At 39.0% G+C, this 20,669-nt stretch overlaps 1 protein-coding gene across 2 annotated transcripts in view; it reads right to left on the reverse strand.

The window, feature by feature from the left end:
* The window catches only part of FLI1 (Fli-1 proto-oncogene, ETS transcription factor), a 202,779-nt gene that overhangs the window by 116,930 nt on the left and 65,180 nt on the right, over nucleotides 1-20,669 (reverse strand). For both annotated transcript variants that reach the window (XM_053691552.1, XM_053691553.1), the window contains exon 2: nucleotides 6,777-6,988. In XM_053691552.1, coding sequence (XP_053547527.1) covers nucleotides 6,777-6,988 — 212 coding nt within the window. The remainder of the gene's footprint in view (nucleotides 1-6,776; nucleotides 6,989-20,669) is intronic.

Genomic DNA, 20,669 nt, shown 5'->3' on the forward strand with positions numbered 1-20,669 from the left:
CTGAGAGGGATTTAGCCAGGGGTTATTCGAAAAGAATAATCAAGAAGGGATATGAAAGAGCTTGGGAAATTCCACATGAAAAATTATTATATGAAACTGTGGATAAACAAACTAGCTCAGAAGTGAGGTTTATCAGCACTTTTAACTCTGAGTGGGAAGAATTGAGAAAGATACTGTGGAGACATTGGAACATTCTAACCACAGATACTGACATCCAACAAATAGTAGGGGAACACCCATTAATGACAGCCAGACGTGCTCCTTCTCTAAAGGACAGACTAGTTCACAGTCATTACAAAGGGAACAATGATTGGCTAGGTAAACATCAAAAGAAGGATGGCTGCTACAGATGCGGCAAATGTAAAATGTGTAAACATTTCTCAAAAGGCCATTACATGGTGGACATTATGGGTCACCCTCATAGAGGTAAGGGCCACATAACATGTCGCACCGAGGGGGTAGTATATGTAGCCTACTGTTCTTGTCCCCGATTCTACATGGGTAAAACCTACAGAGAATTTAGGGAGCGGATGAAGGAACACAGAAGGGATATTCTTAATGAAAAAATTAAGGATAGTGGAGTAGCCAGACATTTTTTTTGAGGTGCATCAAAGCAATGTTCAAGATTTAAAATGTATGGGTTTTGAACAAATAGATGTTAGTGAAAGAGGGGGAGAGTAGGATAATTTACTCCTGAAATCTGAATGTAGGTGGATCTATAATTTAAATTCACTTCAACCTCTAGGGTTGAATGAAGAATTAAATTATGCCCCTTTTTTTTTATAAACTGAAGCCATTTATATGCAATTTAAATGTAATATTTACATATTGCAGTTTTATGGCCATTAACACTATGGCTCTTTAATAAACAGGTCTCTATAGCTAAATGTCTCCCTATATTTATGGATTGTAGATAAGAAAATATCAATATTAGGAATGTGCCTGTTGATGTTTGTATGCATTTAACATTAGGTCAAATTGAGTACTTATTTTGGCGTTTTATCTTCAATGCTATTTAGAAGAACATATGTTAGACAAGTGCTGATCCCGGATGTTGGTTAGATTATATTATAGTTTTTGTTGAATAAGTATAATTTTTTGTTGAATTCTGTGTTTCCTTTGTGCAATAAGCAATCATGTTTCAAATCACCTGTGGGGCGCATGGTAAATAGAGTAGAATCCTTACAGCAGATATTGATTGTGCCTGAGGAAGCCCTTAGTGACGTAGGGTGAAACACGTGTAGCGGTTGTTATTCGGCTGGAGACGATTTCTACGCTGTCTGAAATTACAGCCTTTTGAATACCCTAAACCAAGAAGCAATTTTCGGAAACCTCCCTATGCGTACCTAATATGTTGAGACCGGAGAGCGGTGCTTATGAGTGACATGGGATGAAGGTTCCACGGTATCCAGAATACAGGTAACACTAGGAAACGCTGAGTGACAAGTGCATGTGTATTGTTACCTGTTTGACCTGGAGAAGGTTGCTGTATGAGAAGCGTCAGTGTCAATCCCCTGCTGAACTGTACATATTGTCCCATTGGCATTTGTTCAGCTTACTTTGTTGTTGGAGTGAGTGGCTGTGACAGAGTGCAGGGTTGACTGGCAACATGTATGCCCCTGTAATGCCCCTCTCACATAGGGAGCAAAAAGTTATTTTCAGGAAGACCCAGTCTGTTTGGGTATTTGAATCTCCAACTGTTGTCCATATCAAAGGACTTATAATTTGGAACTGTCTTCTAATCAGTTGACTTATTGACGAGCTTTAATATTGGGGATCCCTGATTGCTTGCTTAGGTAACGAATGAAGTGCATATACTATTTACCTTAGACCATTAATCATGTGGTTATGCTTATTTATTTATTTTTCTTTTTTGCACATTGTTTGACATCATAATAAATTTAGTGCGTAATATATCTGACATCCGTGAGTGAGTGTTTTTGAGACTCTGGCAGATCCTATCAACTCAATTATTTTGACTTAATATGGGGTTGCTGGATAAGGTTTACTAATTGTGTTATTTTCTTTGATATACTTTATTTTCTAAACCTCCGTGCACCTGGGTACCCACGTCGGCATTGGAGTACGGTGGGTCCTGGACCATAGCCATTATTTCCATTGTTAGCTGGTACACATTTTGTTTATATATATATATATATATATATATATATATATATATATATATATATATATATATATATATATATATATATCTATATCTTCTGCTCTCTCTCTCTCTCTCTCTCTTTCTCTCTCACACACACACACACTCTATCTATCTATCTATCTATCTATCTATCTATCTATCTATATATATATCACTATCGCTCTCTATGTATATATATTTCTCTCTCTCTCTGTCTCTCTCTCTCTTTTTTTCTCTCTCTCTCTGTCTGTTTCTCTCCCCCTCTCTGTCTTTCTCTCCCTCTTTCTCTCTCTCTCTTTATTTCTCTCTCTCTCTTTCTCTCTCCCTCTCTCTTTTTTGTTCTCTCTCTCTCTCTCTCTCTCTCTCTCTCTCTCTCTCTCTCTCTCTCTCTCTCTCTCTCTCTCTCTCTCTCTCTCTCTCTTGGGCTTAGTAAATGTACTTTTGGGACTGTACTGAAGAACCTTTGGTGTATCAGAACTTTTAGCCTTCCTAGAAGCACACTTGAAATTTTTTATATCGATAGTTTTGCTTATTTTTAAATAACATTGCTCTGATTTTCAGACTCCTAACCAAGCCCCAAAGTTTTAGGAGAATACCGATGTATACCTACTCCAGCTTGCTTCTGTTTGTGTAAAGGGTCTTTTCATATGCAAAGGAAGGGGAAGGGGGAATATCTCCTATTTCCCACTTGCAGTGGATGTTCCAGTAACCATTTAATCAGAGCTTAACTGGAAGCATCTAAGTAAGTTTTTAAACAGTTTTATACTGGATTTTGATATCAGTATCTGTACATATTCGTCCTTATGGTAGTTTCTATTACATGTAGTTATTTGAAAATTGGTGTATACTGTCCATTTAATGTATTCATTCTATGTTGCCTGATTGTCTGTTTTCTTTTTGACTAACTGTCTCTCTGCTCCATTTTCCTATTTTTTGTCTATATTAATATTCTCCTTATTCTTAGTTCCACGTCCTTCTCCTAAGTAGCTCCTCCTCCTGTTTCCTTTTCCTTGCTGTCTCTCTTTCACCAGTTCCACTAATTGGGGCCGATTTATCATCGGTCTGTCCGACATGATCCGTTCAGCGGATCATGTCTGACAGACATCGATGAATGCCGACAGCAAACGCTGTCGGCATCAATCATTGCACAAGCAGTTTTTGTGAACTGCTTGTGCAATGCTGCCCCCTGCAGATTCATGGCCAATCGGCCGCTAGCAGGGGGTGTCAATCAGCCTGTTTGTATAGGATCGGGTGGATTGATGTCCGCAGTCTCAGAGCAGGCAGACAAGTTATGAGGCAGCAATCTTAAGACCGCTGCTTCATAACTGCTTTTTCTGGAGAGCCTGAAGGCTCCATTCGGAGCTTGATAATTCGGCCCCATTGTCTCTTCATCTCCTTTATTCCTTCCTATTCCCCTTCCTATTTCTCATTTCCTTGTTCTTTCACTTTTATTTCTGTTCTTGTTCTCGGTTTCCGAGTTGAATTAATTCCATAACGTGTTCTACTCCTTCCTCTCTGTACATTGGTATTTTCTGTCTCTTTACAATTATCTTTTATCCTGACAATGTGTTTGTATTGTGATAATGGTAGTTAGTAGAAATGTCTAATCATTTAAGCAGAAGTCATGGTTTTAAAGTTATTTCAAATCTCTCCCTGATTTCCCGTCCTATTGTATATCTAGTCTTCTACAAAAGAAATCTAGGGCCACCAGAAACCTACCCAAGATTATCCAAACAACACCCCTGACTGCCGACATGTGGAGTCTTGCTCTCAGATCACTCAGATTCTGCTTTATAACCACCCATATTCACACTTGTACTGAATGACTACTTCCTGTTTCAGACCCAAACTCGACTACCAGATCACCCAGACTCCATCATGAACCTCTCAGTCTGAACATCTTAGGGCTCAGTGCTATGAGATGTGTTAAAAGGAATTTGCACATACAGTCACTGGAGTCCTACTCTCTGGGTAATATCTATGAAGACAGCCCTGACATTACAAGTTCTCAAATGAATAATTACAAATAAAGAAACACTAAATATAAAAAATATAAAAAATATATCACAACTAAACTATTTGATTCCCAGATGCTAAGGAATAAATAAATATTACGGCATACAACATAGTACATATATTCAGGGCCGCCATCAGGGGGTGACAGGGGTGACTGCTGTCAGGGGCCCAATGAGCCAGGGGGGCCCCATGAGGCAAGAACTAAAAAAAAAAAAAGTATTAGCATTTGAGAGGATTTCTTAGTGTGCACTAAACCACTATGCTCAGTGTGAGACAGACTTGGCACTTTGTACAGTGTGTGCCTGAGTCAGACGGCAGATCACTTTCATTTGAAGAGGAGGTAGGACTTACTTAGCAAATATTTTTTATTTCTTTGTGCAATTTTGGATTGCAACTTCAGTGTGGTAGTAGTTGTATGGTGGGGCCAGGGGTCCATAAAAACATTTTTTTTTTTTTAGCAGCAGTGTATTTATGATTATTTGACAATGCTGTAGAAATTCTATATTTAAAACCATGCAGAAATGTTTCCTACTCAATACACAAATGGTAGATGCCCTTTTGGCAGATATGCATTTTATATATATATATATATAACATTCCAGTTTACTGCCCCTTTATGCAAGGACTTTCCAGATGCAAGGAGGCATTTTATCTAAGATTTTTACATCTGCATAAAATTTTATACTCTCAGACTAAGATTGCTTAGTGTTTGAAATGAGACAGGTTAACTTAAAACTGTTCAGTTTACACTACAGCTGACTTAGTTTTGAAATACATACCAACAAGCCTAAATCCTGCATTTAACCAGATCTAATGGTATGAGTACCACAGCTTATTGTCCCACCAAGACCATATAGAGTACAGCATTTTCAAAATCCATAAGTACAGCTGACAGATGGGAAAATTTGTACACTATATTTGAAGTGGTGCTCTTGGTTGGGGAAAATGGGGAAAAAAACAAACAAACATATGTCAACCTTTTAAAGGTACTTTTCTTCATCTAGCCATCTACCCAGCTCATTAATGTACAATTTTGAATTCACAGAATTATTTTTGTTTGCACATTTACAAATATGATTCTTTAAAAAGTGATCTCTTAATTTCTGCATTTTTTTTATCATGCATGTCACACACTGTTGATTTAGGGGCTGCAAGGTGCATAAATGTTTCCTCCTGTGAGTGTTTCTGTGGGTGTATGTGTTTATGTCTTTGTGCTTTGGTTTGTGTCTCTATGTGTATGTATTTTTTATCTGTGGGTCTCTCTGTGAGGGTGGGTGTGTATGTCTTTGTGCATTTTCTGTGGATGTCTGTGAGGGTGTGTGCATATGTCTTTGAGCTTTTTCTATGGGTGTTTCTGTGAGGGTGTTTGTGTGTATGTATGTATGTATGTATGTCTGTGTTTTTCATGTGGTTGTCTCTGTGTGTGTGTGTGTGTATGTCTATGTGTGTTTTCTGTGGGTGTCTCTGTGTGTGTATATGTCTTTGTGTGTTTTCTGAGGCTGTCTCTGTCATGTTTCCTTGGGTGTATGTGCAAGTTTGAGTTTGTGTGTGTGTGTCCATTGTCTGTTCCTTTTTAGGACATTTTGACCTTACTACTAATTATTCACATCTTTCTACAGACTTTGAGACTAACAAGACCTTTCCGGAAGTAACCACTCCACCATTTAACCTTTAAATTATTGTTTAGGCAGTTCAGGGCCTTTCCTTTCAGCCACTACATGCTGTTGTCATAATTTAGTTGTCATCTTCCTTTACAAAAAGATAATCAGAACTCCATATTTTGTTTTCTAAATCTCCTTTTTTTACAAAACTGTAGTTTACCTCATTACTTGTCAGGTCAATGTAAACAAGTGCTAAGTGTCTGTTTGGGTTTCTTTGCGTGTCTGCTAGAGTGTCTATATGTGAATCCTTATGTGTGAGTGTGTTTGTGTGTTTCAGTGTATGAGTGTCTGTGTGTGTGTATGTTACTACCTTTACAACATTTCCAAGTTTAAATAGACAATTAAGAATAAAGTGCATATACGTTTTAGTCACTTGGTCAAAAATTGCACATGTCAAAGGGGGGGGGGGGGCCCTGATCAATGGTTGAGTCAGGGCCCCCAAAATTTCTAGTGGCGGCCCTGCATATATTCATCTGCACTATGGGAATTTGATGGTGCCTTACAGATAAATAACAATAATATTAGGAATGTAAATGCTGTAGAATATATTTTTAACAAATTGTAATATTGTACCTGTGCTGTTAATCACTTTTTGTCTCTGTTTCCCTGTTAATTTACTCTTTTCAATTCTCCTGGCTAGTTATCTGTGCTGTTATTAGCATCATAACGATTTACAAACAATAAAGCTGTTAAAAGTGATATATTGTCACAACCCTGACTATACACTGCTTTCCTTGATATTATTTCATGTGCCCATTTCAACCCTGTTTTCATAATTTTGAACAAACAGACATTATCCAAAAATGCATAGTGTCAAACATTACATTTAGCATGACTCCTGAGTTTCTCTTGGCCATGTTCTCTCCCTGTCTAACCCCCCTGTCCCCTGCCTTGCTCCCCCTACCTCTTGAGATCACCATTTTGTCTTTAAAACACCACAGAGTCATTTTTACCTTGATCCATTGATGTGCTCATATTCCCTTTTGATGTTGACACGAAGAGGTTGGTTGATCCAGTCCTGCTGGGGAGGCATTGAAGTGATTTTGTGGGGCTGGCCATAGTCTGGGCTCCCTGAGGCAGTCATGTCTTCCTTGGGGAGTTGGGAGGAAGCTCCATATGCTGATTCAAACAGAGACTGGTCGTCACTCACCACCGACAAAGCTTCCTGTGACATAACAGAGAAAATAATGAGTAAGCCACATCATCCATTAAAAAATTCATAATTAAAATAAATGTTTACCAGTGGTTTAGGTGCTAAGGGATATGGTATATGACAAGGTGATGGACTAGGAAGAGCTCAAAGGTGTGTGTACGTGTACTTGTACAACCCCAATTCTGAAAAAGTTTGGACAGTATGGAAAATGGAAAAAAAAAAAAAGAGTAATTTGAAAATTCAGCTCACACTGTTTTACTTTGTGAATTTAATCTGATGACTGCAACCCACTCCAAAAAAGTTGGGACAGTCAACTGTTTACCAGTGTGTAACATCACCTTTTCTTTTAATAGCACTTATTAAGCGTTTGAACAATGAAGACACCAGTTGGTAAAGTTTAGCAAGCAGAATTTTTCCCCATTTATTCATTATGCATGTCTTCAGCTGCACAACTGGAAAGGGCCTTCATTGTCTTATTTTGCGCTTTATAATGCACCACACATTCTTAATTGGAGACAAGTCAGGACTGCAGGCAGGCCATGCTAGCACCCGCAATTTCTGCTTACACAACCATGCGCTTGAAATCCGGGCAGAATGTGCTTTGGCGTTGTCCTGCTGGAAAATGAAGGGACGTCCCTGGAAGAGATAACATCTGTATGGCAGCATATGTTGCTCTAAAATGTATACATATCTTTCTGCATTAATGGTGCCCTCACAGATGTGTAAGTTACCCATGCCATAGACACTGACACACCCCCATAGCATGACAGATGCTGATTTTTGGACCTGACGGTGATAACAGCTTGGATGGTCCTTTTCATCTTTGTCCTGGAGAACATGATGGCTGTTTATTCCAAAAATTATTTGAAATGTTGACTCGTCGGACCACAAAACATGATTCCACTGTGCTACTGTCCATCTCAGATGAGACGAGCCCAGAGAAGTCGTCAGCACTCCTGGACAGTGTTGATGTAGGGCTTCTGCTTTGCATAGTAAAGCCTTAACTTGCATCTGGGGATGCAGCGGCAAATGTTGTTCACTGGCAAAGGTTACCAAAGTATTCCCAAGCTCATGTCAGGATATTCAGTACAGACGATTTTTGAGACAGTGACATCTGAGGGATCGTAGATCATGCACATTCAGAAGTGGTTTTCGGCCTTGCCCTTACGCACTGAGATTTGACCAGATTCCTTGAATCTTAATTATGTTGTGCACTGTATAAGGGGAAATGTCAAAAATCCTACCGATTTGTCTTTGGGGAATGTTGTTCTCAAAGTGTTGGATTATTCACTGATCTGTTGGCAGATTGGCGAGCCTCCCCCAATCCTTGCTCGTGAAGGACTAGGCTTTTTTTGGAGGCTCCTTATATACTATGATTACATGATTGCCTCACCTGTTTCACATCACCTTCTTATTTCAACTTGTCACATCGCTATAAGTCCTAAATTGCCCCTGTCCCAACTTTTTTGGAATGTCTTATAGTCATCAGATTTAAAATGAGTGTATATTTAAAAAAAAAATACATTCAATTCACAAAGTAAAACATCAATGTGTTAATAATGTGTTTTCAATATAGTACAGGGTGAATTTAATTTTCAAATGACTCTTTTTGTTTTTTGTGTTTTGCATTTTCTATACAGTCCCAACTTTTTTGGAATTGGGGTTGTTTGCTTTTATGTACTTACATGTATGTATGTGTATGTTTGTGCACAAATGCATGCATACACATACATATGTACACACACATATACATACACACTTATAAATACATACACATACATATGTACACACACATATACATACGCACTTATAAATACATACACATACATATGTACACACACATATACATACGCACTTATAAATACATACACATACATATGTACACACACATATACATACGCATTTATAAATACATACACATACATATGTACACACACATATACATACGCACTTACATATACACCCACACCCACACACGCATATATATATATATATATATACATACATACACATACATGTGTACACACACATATACATACGCACTTACAAATACACCAACACCCACACACGCATATATATATATACAGACACACCTTTGAGCCCTTCCCAGTCAAACATTTTGTCATATACTCTATCCCTTAATATTACTATTAACAGTTTTAATAAAGATAGATAAATAGACAGACAGGCATATAGATAGATAGATAGCTTAAATTAAAATATAAAATTATACTGTGTGAAGAACTACATTGGCTGAGCGCACCTTTGGGTTAGTGCTCGAACAAAAGCCAGACTTGAGTTTTAGAAGTCTATTTTGTAAGGGATTTAGCGTTGCTGAGCTTGAGCTCCAGATGTTAGTATGCCTGATGCTTTCATTCAAGCACTAATATTTTATTTTCAACTTAGAAAGAGGAAGTAAAAATAGGAGCCCTATGGATTGCACTCTAGTGATGTTAGCACGCTATAGCGCTACCATTTTTACACTCCTCTTGTAATCTAGGCATTTATTGGAAACTAGTCCTAAAGCCCGTACACACGGGCCATTATTGGAATGCAGTACAGCGGTCCGACCCCTTGCTCTCTCCCCCTCTCTTTTGCTCTCTCTCCCCCCTCTCTTTTGCTCTCTCTCCCCCCTCTCTTTTGCTCTCTCTCTCCCTCTCCCATCTCTTTTGCGCTCTCTCTCCCCCTCTCTTTTGTGCTCTCTCTCTCCCCCTCTCTTTTGCTCTCTCTCCCCCCTCTCTTTTGCTCTCTCCCCCTCTCTTTTTCTCACTCTCTCCCCTCTCTCTTTTGCTATCTCTCTTCCCCCTTTCTTTTGTTCGCTCTCTCTCCCTCTCTTTTGCTCTCTCTCCCCTCTCCTCTGCTCTCTCTCTCCCCTCTCTTTTGCTCTCCCCCCTCTTTTGCTCTCTCTCGCTCCCTCTCTCTTTTGCTCTCTCTCTCTCTCCCCCTCTCTTTTGCTCTCTCTCCCCCCCCCCTCTTTTGTTCTCTCTGCCCCTCTCTTTTTCTCTCTCTGCCCCCTCTCTTTCTCTCTCTCCCCCATTCTTTTGCTTTCTCTCTTCCCCCTCTTTAGCTCTCTCTCTCCCCCCTATTTGTCTCTCTCTCTCTGCTATTTGGCTCTCTCTCGCAGCCACAGCCACTCTCAGCCGTCAACGCCCCCATTGCGGTGCCACACCACATCATGACGCTTGCATTAGCCACGCCCAACAAGACACCATTGCTGAGCCAGTCCGGCCACGCCCCTCATCACGACCGGCCATGCCCCCATCACGGCGCTCCCGCCGGCCACGCCATACCACCTCTGTTGTCAGGATCCTAAAGACCAGGTGTGTTTGTCCTTGCACAGTCTCTACTGCGCATGACAGCTTCGGACAAACACACTTGGCCTTTTATATTATAGGATTAGGGGTTGATCACATTCTGCTGTATTATTAACTATCTGTGTGTTAACAGATGTAGATAAGCCCTTTTCACTGATTATCAATCACTTCTTTTTCATTGTTGACAAACAAATTATCCTGTACTTAACACGTGCCAGTCCTTTTTAGGTAATCACAATCCAATTGTTTTTAAAAATACAAACAGATACTAATGTTACCTGCTTAATAAATTAAAGTGGTAAAAAAGTATTAATCAGAACTTTTACAGTAATAAAAAATAGTTAAATGCAAACTATAATAAAGACCTACACATGTATCTCTATGGTTCTGCAGCACAATGGTTTAATTGCAGACATCTAACCTATAATCATCACTAAATACGTCATCCAATAATGTAATCTAATAAACCGCCATTTTGTTTGTCTTTTTTCATGCACATTCTTTTCGATACAATATCACAAGATTACCTAGAAAAAAAAATGTTTTTTTCATAAGAAAACAATTCTGTGCTTTAGTTATGATAACAAGAAATGCGTTTTGTGATTGTGATCAATGGAAAAACACTGTGACAATGGGCTAGATTATGAGTGGCGAGGTAACAGTTACGCGCAAGTGAAAAGGGGTTTATAACGGGTGTTTGCACGCGTTGGGCGAAAGTAAATGCCCAGCTGCAGGTAAAAAAAAATAAAAAATGAAGAAATGAGCAGCAGCCAATCAGCATCAGCAGTGCTGAGGTCATGAACTCTTATACTGTGATCTCATGAGATTTCACTTAACTCTCATGAGATTTCATTGTAAACTTCCTTAAACTGAATAGAGAAATAAGATGAGAGTGCACGTAAGCTTGCTCCTTCTGCTGTCCCGGGACAGACATACTGATTTGCTGCTTAGAAGTCCTTTACAATGGGATGTGGCTACTGAGAAATTTTTGAGGTAAAATATCTTTCTTTTTTACATAGAGATGTTCAGGTGATATTTTCTAGTCAACTTTTTACAGCTATGCTGCATCACTTTCAAGTGTTTAAACATTTGGGTATTATGGGCCTTTAAATACTGCTCCACTTTTGGCCCTGTATCGGCTGAGGTTCAGAACTTAATGGCATAAAGTAACTTATAGACTGTCATTAACCCCTTAGTTTGAGATGAATGGTGTTTGCCACAATAAAAGCAAAATTGAGTTTAAATTCTGACCTTACTTAGTTGAATGATATATTTAACTAAAACTGATGTAAAAAAAAAAAAAAAACTTACATTCTCAAATATGTTAAATGTCTCTCACATAACAGAAGATACAACTTTAAAGGGATAGGAAAGTTAAAATCCATGATTCAGACAGAGCATGTTATTTTAAGACTCTTCTAAGTTAACTACTATTATCAAATTTATTTTATTCTCTTGGTATCCTTTGTTGAAAAGAATATGTACATATCCACTGTAGCAGCAATGCTGTATTGGAGCTAGCTGATGACTGGTGACTACACACAGTTGTCTCTTGTTTTTGGCTTACGAGATGACATTAACTATCTGCTAGATTACGAGTTGTGCGTTAGGCTGAAAAAGCAGCGTTAACAGGTCCTAACGCTGCTTTTTCCCTACCGCTGCTATTACGAGTCTTGCAGGTTTAGGGGCACCGCACACTTCTTTGGCCTTACTGCAAAACGACTTACGTATAGTTCTTAAAGTCTTTTTTCTATGGGACTTCCATAGCGCTGATATTACGAGTCTGTCCTGGGAGGCCAAAAAGTGAGTGGTACACCCTACCCCGTCAAGATTCCTAATGCATTTAAAAATCAGTAGTTAAGAGTTTTATGATACAATGCTGTAGCAAAAAACTCATAACTAAAGTCCTAAAAAGTACACTAACACCCATAAACTACCTATTAACCCCTAAACCGAGGCCCTCCCGCATCGCAAACACTATAAAAAAATTTTTAACCCCTAATCTGCCGGACATCACTGCAACTATAATAAACATATTAACCCCTAAACCGCCACACTCCCGCCTCGCAAACACTTGTTAAATATTATTAAGCCCTAATCTGCTGTCCCTAACATCGCCGCCACCTACTTACATTTATTAACCCCTAGTCTGCCGCCCCCAACGTCTCCGCCACTATACTAAATATATTAACCCCTAAACCTAAGTCTAACCCTTACACCCCCTAACTTAAATATAATTACAATAAATCTAAATAAAAATTCCTATCATTAACTAAATAATTCCTATTTAAAACTAAATACTTACCTGTAAAATAAACCCTAAGCTAGCTACAATATAACTAATAGTTACATTGTAGCTTGCTTAGGGATTATTTTTATTTTACAGGCAAGTTTGTATTTATTTTAACTAGGTAGAATAGTTATTAAATAGTTATTAACTATGTAATAACTACCTAGCTAAAATAAATACAAAAGTACCTGTAAAATAAAACCTAACCTAAGTTACAATAACACCTAACACTACACTATAATTAAATAAATTAACTAAATTAACAACAATTAAATACATTAAATTAAATTAGCTAAATTACAAAAAACAAACAAACACTAAATTACAGAAAATAATAAACAAATTACACGATTTTTAAACTAATTACACCTAATCTAATAGCCCTTTCAAAATAAAAAAAAGTCCCCCCAAAATAAAAAAAAATCCCTAGCCTAAACTAAACTATCAATAGCCCTTAAAAGGGCCTTTTGCGGGGCATTGCCCCAAAGTTATCAGCTCTTTTACCTGTAAAAAAATATACAAACAACCCCCCAACAGTAAAACCCACCACCCACACAACCAACCCCCCAAATAATATACTATCTAAAAAATCCTAATCTCCCCATTGCCCTGAAAAGGGCATTTGAATGGGCATTGCCCTTAAAAGGGCAGTTAGCTCTTTTGCAGCCCAAACCCTAATCTAAAAAATAAAACCCACCCAATACACCCTTAAAAAAACCTAACACTAACCCCCTGAAGATCGACTTACTGTTCTGAAGACCGGACATCCATCCTCAAGGAAGCGGCATAAGTCTTCATCCAACAGGGCCGAAGTCGTCAACGAAGCCGGGAGAAGTCTTCATCCATGCTGGGCAAAGTGGTCCTTCAAACAAAGTCTTATTACTGAATGACGGTTCCTTTAAGTGACGTCATCCAAGATGGCGTCCCTTAGATTCCGATTGGCTGATAGAATTCTATCAGCCAAACGGAATTAAGGTAGAAAAATCCTATTGGCTAATGCAATCAGCCAATAGGATTGAAGTTCAATCCTATTGGCTGATCCAATCAGCCAATAGGATTGAGATTGAGCTTGCATTCTATTGGCTGATTGGAACAACCAATAGAATGTGAGCTCAATCCTATTGGCTGATTGCATCAGCCAATAGGATTTTTTCTACCTTAATTCCGATTGGCTGATAAAATTCTATCAGCCAATTGGAATCTAAGGGACGCCATCTTGGATGAAGTCACTTAAAGGAACCGTCATTCAGTAAGAAGACTTCGTTTGAAGAGGATGCTCCGCGTCGGATGTCCTGAAGATGGACCCGCTCCACGTCGGATGGATGAAGATAGAAGATGCCGTCTGGATGAAGAATTCTGCCCGTCTGGAGGACCACTTTGCCCCCGGCTTGGATGAAGACTTCTCCCGGCTTCTTTGAGGACTTTGGCCTGGTTGGATGAAGACTTCTGCTGCTTCCTTGAGGATGGATGTCCGGTCTTCAGAACTGTAAGTTAATCTTCAGGGGGTTAGTGTTAGGTTTTTTTAAGGGTGTATTGGGTGGGTTTTATTTTTTAGATTAGGATTTGGGCCGCAAAAGAGCTAACTGACCTTTTAAGTGCAATGCCCATCCAAATGCCCTTTTAAGGGCAATGGGAATCTTAGTTTTTTTTAGATAGTATTTTATTTGGGGGTTGGTTGTGTGGGTGGTGGGTTTTACTGTTGGGGGGTGTTTGTATTTTTTTTTACAGGTAAAAGACTTGATTACTTTGGGGCAATGCCTCGCAAAAGGCCCTTTTAAGGGCTATTGATAGTTTAGTTTAGGCTAGGGTTTTTTTTTTACTTTGGGGGGGCTTTTTTATTTTGATAGGGCTATTAGATTAGGTGAAATTAGTTTAAATATCTTGTAATTTGTTTATTATTTTCTGTAATTTAGTGGAGTTTTTTTTGTACTTTAGCTAATTTAATTTAATTTATTTAATTGTTGTTAATTTAGTTAATTTATTTAATTATAGTGTAGTGTTAGGTGTTAGTGTAACTTAGGTTAGGTTTTATTTTACAGGTATTTTTGTGTTTATTTTAGCTAGGTAGTTATTAAATAGTTAATAACTATTTAATAACTATTCTACCTAGTTAAAATAAATACAAACTTGCCTGTAAAATAAAAATAAACCCTAAGCTAGATACAATGTAACTATTAGTTATATTGTAACTATCTTAGGGTTTATTTTATAGGTAAGTATTTAGTTTTAAATAGGAATTATTTAGTTAATGATATGAATTTTTATTTACATTTATTTTAATTATATTTAAGTTAGGGGGTGTTAGGGTTAGGGTTAGACTTAGGTTTAGGGGTTAATACATTTAGTATAGTGGCGGCGACGTTGGGGGGCGGCAGATTAGGGGTTAATAAATGTAGGTAGGTGGCGGAGTTGTTAGGGACGGCAGATTAGGGGTTAATAAATATAATGTAGGTGTTGGCGATGTTGGGGGCAGCAGATTAGGGGTTCATAAGTATAATGTAGGTGGCGGGGGTGTCCGGAGCGGCAGATTACGGGTTAATAAATATAATGCAGGTGTCGGCGACGTCGGGGGTGGCAGATTAGGGGTTAATAAGTGTAAGATTAGGGGTGTTTAGACTTGGGGTTCATGTTAGGGTGTTAGGTGTAGACATAAATTTTATTTCCCCATAGGAATCAACGGGGCTGTGTTACTGAGTTTTCCGCTGCTTTTTGGCAGGTGTTAGACTTTTTCTCAGCCGGCTCTCCCCATTGACTCCTATGGGGAAATCGTGCACGAGCACGTATGACCAGCTCAACGCTGACTTAAGCAGCGCTGGTATTGGAGTGCGGTAAGGAGCAACATTTTGCTCAATGCTCACTTCTTGCCTTTTAACGCCGGGTTTGTAAAAACCCGTAATACCAGCGCTGCATGTAAGTGAGCGGTGAGAGAAAACTGCTCGTTAGCACCTCATAGCCGCTAACACAAAACTCGTAATCTGGCAGTATGTGTTTAATCCCTTTGTAGTAGTTAAACACAGTTCTATGCAATCAATAGTGCAGTAATAAAATGCTGAAACATAGAGGATTTCATTATATCCTTTTAAATATGTAGCTTTCAAAACAGACCAGGTGGTACTAAAATCCTTTAAATTTAGCAGCAGTAGCTATCATAGATTTTCCATAACCCAGCATTCTATCATGGCGCACATTAGGGAGAGCATGTTCAGTTGTCATGACGATAGCCACTATTACGTGAAACTGACACAGGGCCTTTTGTGTAGGTTTAGTCTGAGAGCTGTTTAGGTGGCCCAAGGGATAAATGTGCTTTAGTCAGTATGCAGACGTTTAAACATTCCTCCTAAATGCGCAGTCACAAAAAAGTATTCCAGAGATCCAGCTATCTATACATTGAAAATATTTAATATATGTAGATTTTCTGTAAATTCTCTGCCCACGTGGAAATACCATACATGCTGTTCAATAAGCAAAAACTAAAAGATTTTATAAGTAGACATTTTACAAACATTTTAACTTTGCATATCTCATATTGCTTATAAAATATATCATATTATCCTCCTTTTTGCTTGCCTTGTTTGTGTGCTATACATGCTTTAAACTTGACAGACAGACAGATAGATAGATAGATAGATAGATAGATAGATAGATAGATAGATAGATGATAGGTCACAAATTAATATTTCAAGAATAGATGCTTGCTAAAAAATTTGAATGATAATACATAGTTATTTTGTAACAAATACCCGTTCAAAGTAAAGACAACCATGAGCAATTTTAGATTAGTTATAGTAACAAATCAATTGTCAAATATGTAGGAACTAATTCCCTTTAGCCATAAATAATATCTATTTAATAAAAGAAAGATGGGTAAAGGTGTAGTTTTTTACATTTTTTAGTGCTGCCATTGGCATCTACTTATCAAGCTGTCAACTTACTTGCATTCAACGGCACCAATACGCTCGCCTAAGATCGCCTAACAAAACGGCCACGGACCTGAAAACACTCTCCAAAGTTACCAAAAAAGCTGTCAAAAATCCGCGCACCAAGTACGGGGCGATGAGCAGCGGACTGTTATTAACTAACAGTCATCGATTTCGCTGCTCTTCGGCTTTTCCCCAGCTTTATTGGTACCCTGTCACTAAACATCCACAGTATACTATACTGTTTTACCACTATACCGCCACTCCCGGAGCCCACCACAACTCTAATAAATGTATTAACCCCTAAACCGCCGTTCACGGACCCCGCCGCAACTAAATAAAGTGTTAACCCCTAAACCGCCGCTCCCGGAGCCCACTGCCACCTACATTATATTTATTAACCCCTAATCTGCCGTCCCCGACATCACCTTAACCCCTAATCTGCCGCCCCCTACACCGCCGCCACTACATTATACTTATTAACCCCTAATCTGCCGCCCCCTATGCCGCCGCCACTACATTATACTTATTAACCCCTAATCTGCCGCCCCCTACACCGCGACCACCTACATTATACTTAATAACCCCTAATCTGCCGCCCCCTACACCGCTGCCACCTGCATTATATTTATTAACCCCTAATCTGCCGCCCTACACCGCCGCCACTATATTAAATTTATTAACCCATAAACCTAAGTCTAACCCTAACTCTAACACCCCCTAACTTAAATATAATTAAAATAAATCTAAATAAATATTCCTAGCATTAAATTAATTATTCCTATTTAAAACTAAATACTTACCTATAAAATAAACCCTAAGATAGCTACAATATAACTAATAGTTACATTGTATCTAGCTTAGGGTTTATTTTTATTTTACAGGCAAGTTTGTATTTATTTTAACTAGATAGAATAGTCATTAAATAGTTATTAACTATTTAATAACTTCCTAGTTAAAATAAATACAAAAGTACCTGTAAAATAAAACCTAACCTAAGTTACACTAACACCTAACACTACACTATAATTAAATTAATCCCCTAAATTAAATACAATTAAATAAAATTATCTAAAGTACAACCCCCCCCCACTAAATTACACAAAATAATAAACAAATTACAAGATTCTTAAACTAATTACACATAATCTAATCCCCCTAACAAAATAAAAAAGCCCCCCAAAATAAAAAAGCCCTACCCTACACTAAATTACAAATAGCCCTTAAAAGGGCCTTTTGTGGGGCATTGCCCCAAAATAATCAGCTCTTTTACCTGTAAAAAAAATTACAAATCCCCCCCCCAACATTAAAACCCACCACCCACACAACCAACCCTTCTCTAAAACCCACCCAATATCCTCTTAAAAAAACCTAACACTAACCCCTTGAAGATCACCTTACCGGGAGAAGTCTTCACCCAACCGGGCCGAAGTCCTCAATGAATCCGGCAGAAGTGGTCCTCCAGACGGGCAGAAGTGGTCCTCCAGACGGGCAGAAGTCTTCATCTAGACGACATCTTCTATCTTTATCCATCTGTCGCGGAGCGGCTCCATCTTCAAGACATCCGATGCGGAGCATCCTCTTCGGCCGACGTCTTCTTGCTGAATGAAGGTACCTTAGATTCCGATTGGCTGATAGAATTCTATCACCCAATCGGAATTAAGGTAGAAAAAATCCAATTGGCTGATGCAATCAGCTTGGCTGATGCAATCGGCCAATAGGATTGAGCTGGCATTCTATTGGCTGATTGGAACAGCCAATAGAATGCGAGCTCAATCCTATTGGCTGATTGGATCAGCCAATAGGATTGAACTTAAATCCTATTGGCTGATTGCATCAGCCAATATGATTTTTCTACCTTAATTCCGATTGGCTGATAGAATTCTTTCAGCCAATCGGAATCTAAGGGATGCCATCTTGGATGACGTCACTTAAAGGTACCTTCATTCAGCAAGAAGATGTCGGCCAAAGAGGATGCTCCGCGTCGGATGTCTTGAAGATGGAGCCGCTCCACGCCGGATGGATGAAGATAGAAGATGCCATCTGGATGAAAACTTCTGCCCGTCTGGAGGACCACTTCTGCCCGTCTGGAGGACCACTTCTGCCGGATTCATTGAGGACTTCGGCCCGGTTGGGTGAATACTTCTCCCGTTAAGGTGATCTTCAAGGGGTTAGTATTATTTTTTTTAAGGGGGTATTGGGTGGGTTTTAGAGTAGGGTTGGTTGTGTGGGTGGTGGGTTTTAATGTTGGGGGGGATTTGTAATTATTTTTACAGGTAAAAGAGCTGATTACTTTGGGGCAATGCCCAACAAAAGGCCCTTTTAAGGGGAGGTTAGATTAGGTGTAATTAGTTTAAAAATCTTGTAATTTGTTTATTATTTTGTGTAATTTAGTGTTTTTTTTTGTACTTTAGATAATTTTATTCAATTGTATTTAATTGTATTTAATTTAGGGAATTAATTTAATTATAGTGTAGTGTTAGGTGTTAGTGTAATTTAGGTTAGGTTTTATTTTACAGGTACTTTTGTATTTATTTTAACTAGGAAGTTATTAAATAGTTAATAACTATTCTATCTAGTTAAAATAAATACAAACTTGCCTGTAAAATAAAAATAAACCCTAAGCTAGCTACAATGTAACTATTAGTTAAATTGTAAATAGCTCAGGGTTTATAGGTAACTATTTAGTTTTAAATAGGAATAATTAATGTAATGCTAGGAATATTTATTTAGATTTATTTAAATTATATTTAAGTTAGGGGGTGTTAGGGTTAGGGTTAGACTTAGGTTTATGGGTTAATAAATTTAATATAGTGGCGGCGGTGTGGGGGGCGGCAGATTAGGGGTTAATAAGTATAATGTAGGGGGCGGTGGTGTAGGGGGAGGCAGATTAGGGGTTAATAAGTATAATATAGGTGGCGGCGGTGTAGGGGAAGCAGATTGGGGTTAATAAGTATAATGTAGGTGGCGGCGGTGTAGGGGGCAGCAGATTAGGGGTGTTTAGACTCGGGGTACATGTTAGGGTGTTAGGTGTAAACATTACCATAGGAATCAATGGGATATCGGGCAGCAGCGAACATAAGCTTTCACTGCTTTCAGACTCCCATTGATTCCTATGGTATCCGCCGCCTCCAGGGCGGTGGATTGAAAACCAGGTACGCTGGGCCGGAATAGTGGTGAGCGTACCTGTTAGATATTTGTTAACTAGCAAAAGTATTCAGAAAGTGCCGAATTTGCATTCAGGACATCTGTAGTGACATAAGCATCGATCTGTGTCGGACTTTGCCTGGCGGATCGTATGTTACGTCACAAAATTCTACTTTTGCCAGTTTGTAGGGTTTAATAACTAAGGGGAATCAGGCTCGCCACAAATACGCTGCGGAATTCCAGCGTATTTGCGGATGACAGCTTGATAAGTAGATGCCATTGTGTTAATCATCTTTTGGTAAAGGTGTAGTTTAGCGTCCTAAATTCCAGCGCACAATTGGAAGGCACCATTGGAACAGAGTGTCGCCGCACCCTGGAAAAACTCCACATTTACCTTATATTTTATTTAAACATGTTATATTTTTACTGTGGGAATTACTTCAGAAAGGTAACGTGATGGGGGGGGGGACCATGGACAGGTTCCCAGCAGCGGTTGCAGCACCCGGGGCACATATTGGAACAGAGCGCTCTGTTCCAATATCTTTCCCAGGTGCCACAATGCTCTGTACCAATATCTTTCCCGGGTGCCGCTACCGCCACTGGGAACCTATCCGTGCCCCCCCCATGCCGGGAAGTGGTACCTTCCAACCGTGCGCTGGAATTTAGGATGCTAAACTACACCTTTACCGAAAGATGATTAACACAATTGCAGCACTAACAAATATATAAGAATATGTGACCAAGAATTATATCCACAGCTAAACATAAACATATTGTAGCACTCACTGGAGATTCAAAAACTACACATGAAGCTAATGGGGCCTATTTATCAAAGGTCTTGCGGTCTTGCTCTCTGTATTCAGCATTGCACCAGAAGCTCACAAGAGCTGCTGGTGCAACACCGCCCCCTGCTGACTCACGGCCAATAGGCCGCCAGCAGGGAGGTGTCAATCAACTCGATCGTACTCGATCGGGTTGAATTCCGGCGATTCCTGTCCGCCTCATCAGAGCAGACGGACAGGGGT

The sequence above is a fragment of the Bombina bombina genome, chromosome 8 (assembly GCF_027579735.1).
Source record: "Bombina bombina isolate aBomBom1 chromosome 8, aBomBom1.pri, whole genome shotgun sequence".
Taxonomy (NCBI): domain Eukaryota; kingdom Metazoa; phylum Chordata; class Amphibia; order Anura; family Bombinatoridae; genus Bombina; species Bombina bombina.